The 14,765-nt window shown below is 30.3% G+C and overlaps 1 protein-coding gene across 16 annotated transcripts; it reads left to right on the forward strand.

The window, feature by feature from the left end:
* The first annotated feature begins 1,465 nt into the window (after nucleotides 1-1,465).
* Nucleotides 1,466-5,936, forward strand: LOC139856144 (inactive leucine-rich repeat receptor-like serine/threonine-protein kinase At1g60630). 16 transcript variants are annotated; one of them, XM_071845389.1, is made up of 10 exons: nucleotides 1,468-1,871; nucleotides 1,975-2,307; nucleotides 2,517-2,561; nucleotides 2,879-2,918; nucleotides 3,032-4,176; nucleotides 4,461-4,485; nucleotides 4,583-4,748; nucleotides 4,817-5,011; nucleotides 5,107-5,175; nucleotides 5,556-5,934. In XM_071845389.1, exons 5-7 carry the CDS (start codon nucleotides 3,849-3,851, stop codon nucleotides 4,641-4,643), a joined length of 414 nt encoding a protein of 137 aa, XP_071701490.1. In that variant the 5' UTR covers nucleotides 1,468-1,871; nucleotides 1,975-2,307; nucleotides 2,517-2,561; nucleotides 2,879-2,918; nucleotides 3,032-3,848; the 3' UTR covers nucleotides 4,644-4,748; nucleotides 4,817-5,011; nucleotides 5,107-5,175; nucleotides 5,556-5,934. The 16 variants fall into 16 exon arrangements, with proteins under 16 accessions (XP_071701492.1, XP_071701493.1, XP_071701490.1 ...); XM_071845390.1 differs by having other exon boundaries at nucleotides 1,975-3,325; nucleotides 3,443-3,531; nucleotides 3,721-4,176; XM_071845388.1 differs by having other exon boundaries at nucleotides 1,975-3,137; nucleotides 3,218-3,325; nucleotides 3,443-4,176.
* The last annotated feature ends 8,829 nt before the right edge of the window (nucleotides 5,937-14,765 follow it).

Consider the following 14,765-nt stretch of genomic DNA (forward strand, 5'->3'; position numbering starts at 1 on the left):
GTATTATTTCAAGATATTATTAGTATACATAAAATACTACGACGGAGTTATATTCAGACGATTTCAAAATAAGTTTTCAAACGGGATAGAGCTAAGGAAATTATGGGTTATAGCTATGGAGGTTATGGGTATTGTTCGAGGGTATTGCTCGTGAGGTCAACCTAACGTTTATCATTTTCGTTGCGTCTACGTACTTTCCTGCAATATTGAATCACAATATTGATACGTTCGTGAATCCGAGACAAACCCTGCACTTGTTCAGTTCCGTCATATACATAATTGCTACGAAATACAGTATTGTGAGTTTCATTTGCTCCCTTTTTAATTGCTTTTGCAATATATATTTTTGGGCTGAGAATACATGCGCTGTTTTATAAATGTTTTACGAAATAGGCACAAGTACTAAAACAAATTCTATGTGGGTTTAAACCAGAAATATACCCTTAGCTTGGTAACATTAAACTACTTGTCTATGTACGGTAGGTGCGAATCCTAAAGATAGATCTATTGGGCCTGACAAACCCCATCCTGACTATGGGATGCTTTAGTACTTCGAGGTTATATTAAACACACCTGATCTGGTGTACTTCAGAGGGTAAAACATGAACGTTAAGGCTTGTTACCGGGTGCCTACAACTTATAGAATACTTTTATACACTTGCGAGTGTACATATATTTAAAAACAGAAATCTTGTGGTCTATTTACATATTGAAATGATTGTTATGATAAACCTATGAACTCACCAACCTTTTGGTTGACACTTTTAAGCATGTTTATTCTCAGGTATGAAAGAAATCTTCCGCTGTGCATTTGCTCATTTTAAAGATAATACTTGGAGTCGTACATGACATATTTAGGTCAGTACCTCGCAATGGGACCAGATGTTGATGACTTCGTCAAGGTGGATTAGGACGGGTCACTACAATATATATATATATATATATATATATATATATATATATATATATATATATATATATATATATATATATATGATTTCAAATTAATTAAGTAAACGATAGTAACATTTGTTTATTAATTCGATTAATATTTAAATAAGTTAACTAGAACGTTTAAGAAGTTAAAATAAACGCTAGTACATAAATGAACTATACCTAGATAAGTTTTAAAAATGAAAACGTTAGATGATATAATAATTTCTATTATGTAAACGATCTTAAATTATACTTTGAAATATAATTAGTATTTGAAAAACTAAATATTATATTATGTAAATGTTATCATACTATATAATTATAATATTAATATATTAAATGTAATTACAAGTTTAATTATAGCTGTGATATTATTATTACATTCATAATTATTATTAAAATTAAAATTAATATTATTAATATCATTAAAAATTATAATATGAAATTAAATACATTTGATTTGTTATATTATTACCCATCTTGTATCAGGGAAGTGAAAATCCTCTCGATACCCATCTTCTATCAGGGGAGGATTTCCTGATTGCTCACGTCACCCTCCTCCCTCACAACAAAACACTATTCACGTTTTGGGCAATTCTCCACCGCACATTAAAAATATACATACACAATAACAGATGAGGGGTTGGCCTGAAGAATGAGTAACCAAACCATACCCGGTATGTCGATCCATCCTTTCTTCCCTTCTTCCTTCTCTTTTGACACAATCATCTTCTTCATCTGGTATGTCGCCTCATCCTTCTTCCCTTCTTCCTTCTCTGTTGGCACTCATTATCCACCTACAAACCCTAATTACATCCACAACCATTCCATTTTACCAATTGTTTTACCCATTCCTCATTTTTTTTTTCCTTCTAAAACACTAGGTTAACCCTAAATCGTTCGTTCGATCAAGAAGACTCTTCTTCATATAACAGGTAGGTTCCTTTAATTCATTCAATTATTCTAAACAAACAAACACATGAAATCGATTCCACAAAACTTTATAAGTATCTTCAATTGATTTCTTCATCTTCGCAGGTATGTGTGTGAGACATAGCAATCGATGACTCTAAGAGGTTAGGTATCTTTTTCTATGTTTGTTACTTCCGATTAATTTATTATTTGAAGCTAATTTAAAATCAGGACATGGTTGTTGAAATGGTACGATGATAACAAACGAGACCTTCCGTGGCGTAGAATCAACTCTGATAATAATGTTGATATCGATGTAAAAGCATATGGGGTATGGATTTCTGAAGTCATTCTTCAACAAACTAGCTAGGGTTCAAACAGCTGTTATTGATTACTTCAATCGATGGATTCAGAAATGGCCCTCTGTTCATCACCTTGCTCAATTAAGCTTCTATTGAGGTATGTAGTATAAAATTTATTTGTATTATAATTACACATGATAAAATCTTATCGTTCAAATGGGCTAAAAAGATAAGCTATTTTTTCAACTTAACAATTTTGTTGTATGCAAAAGTGTTAAAAGTCAACTTAATGACACCTACTATTGAAAATTGTGTGTGCATATATATAGTTGTCTTCTACGCACGCTAACTTTTGTTTTGGTTTAGTTACAAATTAGATTTGAAAAGAGCGAAGGACATAGGACTACTCAGGTATGCTTTTCCTCTTTTTGGCTAGAATAAAATGGCACTTTGGATCAAAAGTTAGGGTTTTTTTTCTTCCAGATAATCAGTTAATTAATTAGTTTTTAGTTTATCCCTACATCGATGTTCTTCTATGGAAGGTTTGAAGTTTTTGTTTTAGTTTTAGCATCTGTTGTTGTGGTTTGATGTTTGTAAGGTATATTTGAGGCATATGGATCATTTGTTTCTGCACACCAAGTGTTTAATTAAACGCTTGAATGAATATATGAGAGCTGCAATTATGATTGAATTTTACGTTTGACCTAATGTGATTTTTCTCACAGCAGGTTTTAGTAACAATATCAAGATTTCTACACATCGTAGCTGGTACTTTCACTCTTCAGTTGTAGTTTAAGTTTTGATGGTAGTGTGGTTATTTGAGTATGTTTTTTTAAGCAGTTTGTAGTATTTTATTATAATGTGTTGCTGTTGTTTATGAGGTTTTCGAGTGTTTGGCGTTTATCCACATCTTACCCCAGCTGGTTATACCGATATTGAGTTCGAAAAAGGGACATGAGAAACTGTTACATGGTTTAGTTGCTTCAGGTAATTTAGCTATTTGATGAAGGTTTGTGGTGGATATAATGCAATGATCTGAAGGCTTATTTCAGGTTCTATTTTTATAGTGTCTTTGGTTATTATGTTTCATGTTCGTACGTCTAGATCTTTCGGGTATGCTTTATTGTGGTTGTTATTTGTACCCGGCTGATCTCTCCATATATCAGTTTATATTGGTAAGTGTTTTTTTCTTCACCTGATAGTATTATTTCTCAGTGTTTTTACTCCATATATGCAAGTTATTTCAACTTTTAACTTGGGATCTATAACAAAAACTCATGTTGTACACTCAGGTGGCTATGATATGGAACAGAAGGCAGCTCGTGCATACGACATGGTTGCGCTTAAATACTGGGATTCTGGGACTCATATTAACTTCCCTGTAAGAAACTTTCAAATTTACTAATAACTATAAAATGGTTAAACAGCTATGGAGATTAAGTTTAGAAGATCTCAAGTTATTGCAGCTATTCCTACACATCTAGCTTTTGGTCAGTTGTGAACCAGTTTTATTGGTGGGTTTTCAATTTTATGTGTTTTAATCACTTTTTTATACTAATCTTGAGAAAAGGAGACGTAAACATAAAAGAGCTGGCCGGAGTTAACAAACCAGAATCACCACCGCCAACGACGGCAGCAGACGGCGGAGGAAGTGAGAACGGTGGGCATTCATGAAATGGTGAAAATGGTGGTGCCAGCATGGTGTTGGTGTTTTGTGGCGACGGAGGTACAACGGAGATGAATTATCAGTTGGAGGATTTATTAAAAGCGTCAGCTGAGACACTTGGAAGAGGTACAATGGGGAGTACGTATAAAGCTGTGATGGAAACTGGGCTTATAGTAACAGTTAAAAGGCTAAAAGATGCCACGTGGCCGAATCTTAATGAGTTTTGCAGACATGTAGACATGATTGGAAAGTTGAGGCAAAAGAATTTGGTGCCACTACGAGCCTATTTTCAGTCCAGAGGAGAACGTTTGTTGGTGTTCGATTATTTCCCAAATGGCAGTCTGTTCTCTCTTATTCACGGTATGTCGTTCATAACAAAAGTTTTTCACGTTTAGATTCATTACGGAATAAAACATATACTCAATTTATTAAATGTATTTTCGTTAGCTTTACATTTTTATCTCATATTCTTTTATCTATTTTTTTTTTTCTATATGCATAAAGTAGAGCATAAAAGAATTTTATCTTATTATTATTTTTTCTCTCTATGAACGTGAACAATTAATTTGAAAGTTTATATAGTTTTTCTTAATTTATTACAAAGTCAAACATCACTTGCAATGTTTGTTTGCCTTTATTTGCAGATTTTTTCGTGATAATGGATCTTCTGTAAGTGCATTTAACTCTTTTTTTTTTGTTTTGCTGTTACTATTTATTTACATTTATATTTACCCATTCCTCATTTTTTTTCCTTCTAAAACACTAGGGTTAACTGGGAGATGCCTGGTGTGGTTCCAACTTCTATTTTGGCTAATTTATGGTTATGACATTGGGAATGACTATATGCAAAAGAACTCTAAGAAGTCAATCAAACAAAATTCTAAGAAACAAAAACCGTAGGCCAAGACTGAAAGAATGAAACCTTAAAGAAGGTATACTAAATTAAATTTGCTTATTTCTCAGTTCCATTATAGCAAATTAGCATAAAAGGGTATTCCAGAATTTGTAGTTGAAACAATCATGGAAATAGGAACAAGCAGTGAAAGCGACACTTGCACAAGAACTAACGTCACCAACGCCCGTAACGCCGCACATACAGACTACTGAGCAGATGTTGTGTTATGTTATAAAAGCAGCTTTATTTTCTTAACTAACATATAGACTATTGAGTAGATACCAGTTAGCAGAGTTTGAGGTAAAGTGTTCCGACAAGTGATCCCATTTATTTATTTTTTGTCTCACTTTGATTTCGATTCTTAAATCACATTTTATCATCAAATTTACACGCAGCTTTGTACTCTTGGAAACCTTTGCCCTGAAACTGTGGAGGAAGCCATTGCAATGGTCCCATCAATCAAGGTACTCATCTATATTCATTTACCTTTGGTTTAGTAAAAACAAACTTTTTTTCCATAAGATTCCAGAGATATTATTGTAGACATTGTTTTAAAAGTTGGCTGAGTCGGCCGACGCGTCAGTTCGGGGACTAGCCCTAACACCTAAAAAGTCTGCCAGCGCTAAAAATTCGGGTCACATCCGGGCCGAGTCGGGTCTGAGTCGGTAATTTGATTGTTTGAAATAGCACAATAAAACTACCGAGTATTAGATTGTTTGAAATGTCATCTATTGAGATAATTTAATGGTTTGTTACCTCTTCAAAGTTCAAACGGTCTTCATATTTGAAACTTGCAAACTAAATGATGAATAGTTTTGTTGATGGTATGATTGTATTTTTGCAGTCAAGGGGACGTGGACATGATGACGAAGCTATTGAGAAAATGCTAAATAATATGTCTTTAATCAAGAAGTTTGAGTAGTTTTAACTGCTCCGTAAAAGACTAACTTTGCAAGTTGTAAGTTGAAGATCCAAAAGAAGATAACCAATCTAATAATATGTAAAACTGAAACAAGGATGTTATGTAAGAAACGAAATGCTTATGTACATTTCGTAATTTTTCCACCGCGAAGCGCGCTAACCATCTCACTTGTATATATACACATAACATTGTATGGAGCGTACCATTTTGTACTTGGAATTGTTTGTGAATACGTGTAGTTTTGAACAAGAGGCAAGAATTCAAATTTTTTTTTTTTAAAGTAGAACATAATCATTCAGATTGATAAGGTACACCATTCCCATTTCCGTACTACAAATTACCATTTACCATTATTATATATATTGGTAGAAGCATTGGACGTCATTTCACACTCAAACAAATGATGTTTCACTCTTTTTATTCATGAAAAAGTTTATATATATAATCCTCCCAACACTATCACCACCACTTATAAGTTTGTACTAGTTAGGTAATTGATGATATAAATTATAGTCGGTGATTTCGGATATATAACCTATAACCTGTAAAGGTCAATTTCGCACCATTAATACTTTACCAACCGTTATATTTATAGATTTTTCTTCGATAATGTATAGCCGCGTAGCGCGTACCTTCAATCTTGTTGTTATCATTGTTAATATCATTATTTTTATAACTAGTAGTAAAGTTATAATTTTAGATATTCAGATTAATATTAGTATTATTATTAGATATTAATATTACCATTATCATTAAGAATTACTATTATTATTATAAATAATAAAATTATTATCATAATTAATAATATAATTATCATTAATTACTATTATTAATATTAGTATTAATATTATTAATACAATTATTATTATTATTATTATTAGTATTAGTGATATTAATATTTCTATTATTATTATTATTATTAGTATTTATATTATTATTAATAATATTAATACTATATTTATTAAATTATACTGATTTTATACGGCATTATACAAAGTATATACAAATCTGTTTCACGTTCTTATCATACTGTATTAGATTGATTATTTCTGTCTCCAAATCGTTTCACATCATTATTAATGATACGCATAATGATCCATCTCAAAATAGGGAAGCATCTCGGCAAAAATCATACCCGGCACTACGCGCCCCGGATTGCCAACTCCTTTTCTCGTCATCCGTCTGACGTCTTCTCGGATATTCCACCATGACGGACAAATAGCAAGACTAAGAACCAGGATGACACACACACAACCGACACTGTACAGCCGGTCAAGATAATCACAACTAGGCACCGTAAAGCCAATCATCATAGTCATGACCGTGAAGAAACACTTGGAACAAGTGTTTGGCGAGACCTACCCGGCTAGACTGAGAGCACCGTGATGCCTTAACCGGAATCAACCCGCCGACACTACTGTATCGGCGTTCCAAACCGACACGAAGATATTCTCCCGGGACAAGCACGTTGTCCCGGAAGAAAATGCATTACCCTGGAGCAGGTACTTTGTCTCGGAATGACCACTTGATCACGGAACAAGCATGCAAGCAAGTTGCATGCCACATCAGCCCGCAAATCTATGGAAGTTCGTTAGGATCTGTTATTCCTCATGAAAGGGATAGGTGCCACGTCACCCCTCGGGACTGACAAAGTTTGTTACAACCATGAAAGGGACATGTGCCACGTCATCATTCTCTCCATAACATCTATAAATACACAAGTGAAATCCTTCATTTGGACAACACTGGATGCATAAACGTTACTCTGCCAAAATCAATTGCGACAACGTCACTCCAGTCGTTAACTTAAATCCGATCGGTGCTCCGATCACCATCCGAGTTAATCCACACTAAGATATTAACTTATTCGATTCCGATCGAATAAGGTTAATCCGCTTGGTTGTTTTACGCCCTTGGAATCCAGATTCCAAATTGGGGTTTGCACAATTATAGGAGTTAAAACAATCAACCCACTCTTTTTCCCAAGTTAAGTACTCAAACCCGAAATCTATTAACACTTAACGATTTTGGTTTGATCAAATGGCGCCACCTAAAGGTACGAACAACACAGTGAAACCAAGTAGCGAAACGGCAAGCAAGAAAGGTACGAACGACGAAGTTCAGCCACCTTTGAACAAGGGAAGCTCACCACCGGTGGAACCTGTGACGACCCAAAAATTTCCGACCAAATTTAAACTTGATTTTTATATGATTTCGACACGATAAGCAAAGTCTGTAATGTTGAGTCTCATAAATTTTGAACTATTTTTCGTACATTTGACTTCGACCATTTCCAACGATTCACGAACAATTAATTATAATTAGATATGTATGTATATATATATACATAATAATTGGAAATATAAATTGAAATATTATATATTGTAATTATTAGAATTAATTATGTAAAATAATAATAATATATAATAAATATTAATCAAAAAGTATATATTATATATATAAAGTATATAGAGTTAATATTTTACATATATATACATAAGTTTTAGAACTAAGACATGAAACCCATCTTATTCGATTACTGTTTTACACAATTAAGATCCAACTTGATATTATTATATATTATTCCTTATTTTCTTCTCCATATATATATATATATATATATATATATATATATATATATATATATATATATATATATATATATATATATATATATATTGTTTTACACAATTAAGATCCAACTTGATATTATTATATATTATTCCTTATCTTCTTCTCCATATATATATATATATATATATATATATATATATATATATATATATATATATATATATATATATATATATATATATATATATATATATATATATACGAATGCCACATACATACATACATATACTAATCATATAGATAAACACCTTAACCCCACAATTGAATTCATCGACCACATACCTCCACTTCCTTATTTTTTTCTGTTATCTATCCCCATCCATCCCTATCTATCACCATTTAAATTTGTTTTTCATGTCTCATTTCTTGCATTCCTATTTCACCTGTGATTCTTAATTATTAGTATTAGGATATTATTTTATGATTTTGACTTATGCACTATCTACAAATTCTATATATAACTATATTCATGCTCGATCAATTTTAATATCTAACCACATCTTCTTCTTTATCTAAATATATATATACTACTATTTTTGATTGCCAATTAAATTTACCATCACTCTATATTATATACATATATGAAAGCATCTATCTGTCTTTATAAAAAAATGCACCACCATCGTATTCTTTTATGAAACCCACATCTCAATTGACAACTGGTAACAACTGTTGTTTCACGTGTTTATGCTTTTATACTTATCAACTAATATATGATGTATTTATATATCATTAATCACCACCGGCACAATATACCATCAAACACCTCTCTCTCTTATCTCTTTCCTTCTTTCTGCTTCTTGTTGGACCCAGGAAAATAAAGAACGTATGTTGTTTCCATCCTTCTAATTCTTTTCATTTTGCTACACGTTTTCTTTTTCCTTTTGCTTCATCGACAACCGACACCTATCACTACCCCTCACCACCGTGAGTGTTCACCGCCACCATCCATCGACACCTCTACCACCAATTACCCCATTACGGCTACTATTATTTATTGCTGGTGCAACCACCACAAACACCACCACCGTCGTTATATGTTGTCTTTTGACAGCTACTGTGTTGTTACTACAGACAAACAATAACCACCACCATCAACCCATGAAAACCACAGGCTGCTACAGTTTCCTTGTAGCTGTTCTTACAGCTTTTCGAACAGACCCAACAGCTTCTGTGCTGCGTCTATTTTTCTATTTTAACCACCGTAAAACACCACCTCTACTCCAACACAAACTACTAGTACACCTTTGTATATTTCTATTTACTACTTCATTAACCAACCTGCACAAATCCTACTGATGCAGCTACTATTTCCTTCTGTATTCTATTGAAACACGATCACTGCTACTGCAGTCGCACCATTTTTCTGTTTATATTGGAAGTAAGACGCGATAATACAGTGATTATGAAGTAGATGATGAACAGTGACGGGTTTGATGATGAATTCCATTTGTAACGGCTATGCTTATTTTATTATTCCTGTTTGACGATTTCATAGATGATGTAAGTGGATAGTGATGTCACAATATTGATACTACAGTGAATGCTTTTTTCTTCTAGCTGGTAATTTCCTGTATAATATAAATAATGGAATATGTAGTGGGGTTCAAGATGGGGACGGGTATTATTGATTACAAATCTCACGTACCTAGCTACATATCTTAAATCTATCTATACAAATGAACTGGGTTTGGCTAACGAACTATTATGATCATACTTAATTTGGGCTGATGGGTTTATTTTCTGTTGGGCCGTGAGCTTAATTGGTTATTGGGCCGAAATCGTTTATGTTATGATGGGCCATGTTCCTGATCCTGTTATTAAGCTGAGAATGGTATTGATGGTGAATATGATTATGAAAGATGCATGATGATGATATGATGAAAATGATAAATGGTTTAATAATGATAATGATCGAGTAGATGATTAGGATGCTCATAAAAATGATTAAAATGATGATACGTTAATAATAATAATGATAATATGAATTTGATGATGATAAGGATACATGGTACTCGATTAGATTATAATGATAATTAGGTGATTAGATTAGAATGAAAGATGATGGTGATCATGGAACTTTGATGATAATGTTTGGTTGTGTAGTGATATAAAAATAACGATGAGGTCATGATAATCTTATGATGATCATAAGGATAATTATCATAATTATGATATAATAGTACAATGATGAGGATGAGGTTATACTATGATGATAACGAGATACTTTGATGATGATAGATTAAAAATAATGATGATCGATGGATTATGATGAGGTTTAGATGATAACAAACAGTGGGTTAGGCATAGATATGTTGATGATGAGATAAAAGAATATAATTAGTAAATATAGCAGAAGAGCAAAGACAGAGGAATGGTTTAGGTTGTTATTGGGTTAGCGGGACGTCACGGGTTCAAACCCGAACTTAGCCATTTTTTAGGACTACTTCCTTGAGGTAGTTTACTTATTATTCTTTATCATTATTATTATTATTATATTATTATTATTATAATTATCATTATTATCGGTATTGTTATTATTGATATTATCATTATAATCAAATACAACTTTTTATTTACCATTATTAATATTATTTTACTAAATAAATATTATGTATATAAAATTATATTTATAAGTAATATTACATAAGTATGTATTAATCATATTAAAAAAAAAATTTATACGAATATTCATATATAACAAATTAGGTATTTTTAATATAGTACTAACCAAATATATATTAATATAACTATATAAATATTAATCACTTTAGATATATATACACAAATCAAATATATATAATATGTAAAAATAAGTTCTAATATATGAATTTGTTCAATTACAATTATGTGTGTTAATATTAATATAAATGATATAGGTTCGTGAATCCGAGGCCAACCTTGCTTTGTTCAGTTCCGTCGTATGCATATTTTTCTACAAAATATCGTATTGTGAGTTTCATTACTCCCTTTTTAAATGCTTTTGCAATATATATTTTTGGGACTGAGAATACATGTGTTTTTATAACTGTTTTACTAAATAGACACAAGTAATCAAAACTACATTATATGGTTCAATGATCGAAGCCGAATATGCCCCTTTTGCTTGGTAGCCTAAGAATTAGTAAACCGATCTACTAATTGACGCGAATCCTAAAGATAGATCTATTGGGCCTAACAAACCCCATCTAAAGTACCGGATGCTTTAGTACTTCGAATTCGTTTTTATCATGTCCGATGGATGTGAAGCGACCCGTCCTAATCCATCCGGACGAAGTCCATATTGATTATAGACGATTCGTAATAGTTGATTAAATTGCGAGGTACTTGACCTCTATATGATACATTTTACAAACACTGCGTTCGTTTTTAAAAGACAAACTTGCTTTACATCGAAAGTTGACGGCATGCATATCATTTCATAATATATCCAACTATAATTGACTTAATAATAATCTTGATGAACTCAATGACTCGAATGCAACGTCTTTTGAAATATATCATGAATGACTCCAAGTAATATCTCTAACATGAGCAAATGCACAGCGGAAGATTTCTTTCATACCTGAGAATAAACATGCTTTAAAGTGTCAACCAAAAGGTTGGTAAGTTCATTAGTTTATCATAAATAATCATTTCATAATTTTAATTGACCATAAGATTTCATATTTCCAATTCTCATAAATAAACGTCCCATGCATAGAGACAAAAAAATATCATTCATATGGATTGAACACCTGGTAACCGACATTAACTAGATGCATATTAGAATATCCCCTATCATTCAGGGAAACCCTACGGACATGATATAAAACAACATCGAAGTACTAAAGCATCCGGTACGTTGGATGGGGTTCGTCGGGCCCATAGATCTATCTTTAGGATTCGCGTCAATTAGGGTGTCTGTTCCCTAATTCTTAGATTACCAGACTTAATAAAAAGGGGCATATTCGATTTAGATAATTCAACCATAGAATGTAGTTTCACGTACTTGTGTCTATTTTGTAAATCATTTATAAAAGCAGCGCATGTATTCTCAGTCCCAAAAATATATATTGCAAAGGCATTTAAAAAGGGAGCAAATGAAACTCACATTACTATATTTTGTAGTAAAAATACACATGACGTCATTTATCAAGAGTAGGGTTGGCTTTGGATTCACGAACCTATAACATTGGTGTATTTATTAATATACATATTTGTAATCGAATAAATATATATATAATTCTATTAGTTATATCTTTTTATATTAATAATATATATATATATATATATATATATATATATATATATATATATATATATATATATATATATATATATATATATATATATATATATATATATATGTTTCATATATTCCTTTTGTATTGAAATAAAAAATATAAATTTCATTAAGTTATATGTATTGATTGTATTTTTTTTATATAATTTGTTTGTTAAAAAAAATAATGTAGTATTCTTAATAATGTTAGTAATGGTAAAAATGATAAAAATGATAATTCTTATTATTATTATATAAGATAATAATGTTAATAATTATTCTAATGGTTATGATAATGATAATGAATATAATAATTGTAATTGTAAAATATGAATTTTACTGTTAATGATAATACTAATAACAATAATATTAATAGTAATAATGATATTATTGATAATAATTATAATAATAATACTGATAGTTTTATTAATAGATTTAGTAAAATTGATAGTAATGATAGTAAATTTTGTTAATAACAGTATAGATAATGATAATCATAATAATACTAGTAAATATTTATGATGATACAGATAAATATGATATTATTAATTGTAAATGTATTGATGATACTAGTATTTATAAAACGGTACAAATTCTAATATTGATGATAATAATATATTTTTATTTCCTTCATAATAATAATAATGATAATCATAATCATAATCATAATCCTAGTGATGATAAAATACTAAAATGATAAGTTTATTACTAATAATAATATTATTAATACTTATCATAATAATAATAGGAATGTCTATAATACTTTCAAATATGATAACAAGTATGATACTAATAATAACAATAACAATAACAATCATAACAATCACAATAGTAATAATAATACTAATAATAATTAATATATAATAATAATAATAAAATTAGAAAAAAAACTACCTCACATGAAAAGAGCTTAAAAAAATGCCGTCCTCTGGACTCGATCTCGTGACCACATGCTCACACACAAACACTATCGACCCTCCCACCAATTCTGTTTCTCTGTACTATAATCGAATTTAAATTTTATATATAAACTGTTTTCTTCTATTTCTCTTCTTCTTCACAAGTCCCATGGATTCAACAAAACATCACTAACCAAATAACAAAATCGGGGTTCCATTTAAGACTTCAAAACATTTCAGAAAATATAATTTGGGTTCTAAAATATAAAAAAAATAAAAAAAATAATAAAAGGCCTACTGCAGCGTCGGTATTTGGAACAAAAAAAAATATTGATTTCGTAATTGATAACGTTATAGATAATGTTTATAGCACGAAATAGTTTTCTAAACATGTATAAAAACTACTGGAATCGTCAACTAATCTTGAATTATACCACACATCTCGAATTTGATCCAAGAACAATGGTTGACTTTCTTATTTGAAAACTTTGACTCTGAAATTCAACATCAATACAAAGAATTGGGACGCGAAAACTTACAGATAGAATGAATACAAGATTCATAACATATCCTCATTATTACATTTTGCAATTTCGCTCAAAATCGAAGTTTTGGAAATATGAACTCATACAGAGGTGACGAGCTGAACTAAATAAATAAATAACTTGATTTATAGAAAAACAGAGATATTGTGTAATTTATAATGATTGTAAAAAAGAAAAATGGAATAGCTGAATGAGCATTTCGTTCGATAGTCTTCCCATTTAAGAATAGATAAAAAAAAATTAAATAAAATATATAGATTAAAGGTGAAATGGATTGGTAACGAATTTGGATATATCTGTGTTAACTTCTACTTTTTTACATAATTAGAGACAAAGTCAATTCTATGTACAGTGTAGTTGGTATATCAAACTGATCGAGCATCTTTCCCTTTTTTTTTATAATTTATAAATAGTATAAATATATTAATAATAATAATCATAATAATAATACTAATTAACAATAATACTAATTAATAATAATCGTAGTATTATTTATAAGATAATAATAATATTACATTTAAAGATAATGATAATAATAATACTAATTACAATAATGTTAATATTATTAATGATAATAATAATATAAATACTAATAATACTACAAGAATTTATATATCTCAAAATCATATCTATAGATTATATATCTAAAATAATAATGTTAATAACACTAGTTTTGATATTACTAATAATATTATTTTAACAACTATATTTATAATTAAATTTATTATATTGGTATTACATCTAATTGATTAAGTAATATAACTGTATAGTATCTATTATGTAATAACTT

This window comes from Rutidosis leptorrhynchoides, chromosome 6, assembly GCF_046630445.1.
Source record: "Rutidosis leptorrhynchoides isolate AG116_Rl617_1_P2 chromosome 6, CSIRO_AGI_Rlap_v1, whole genome shotgun sequence".
Lineage (NCBI taxonomy): Eukaryota > Viridiplantae > Streptophyta > Magnoliopsida > Asterales > Asteraceae > Rutidosis > Rutidosis leptorrhynchoides.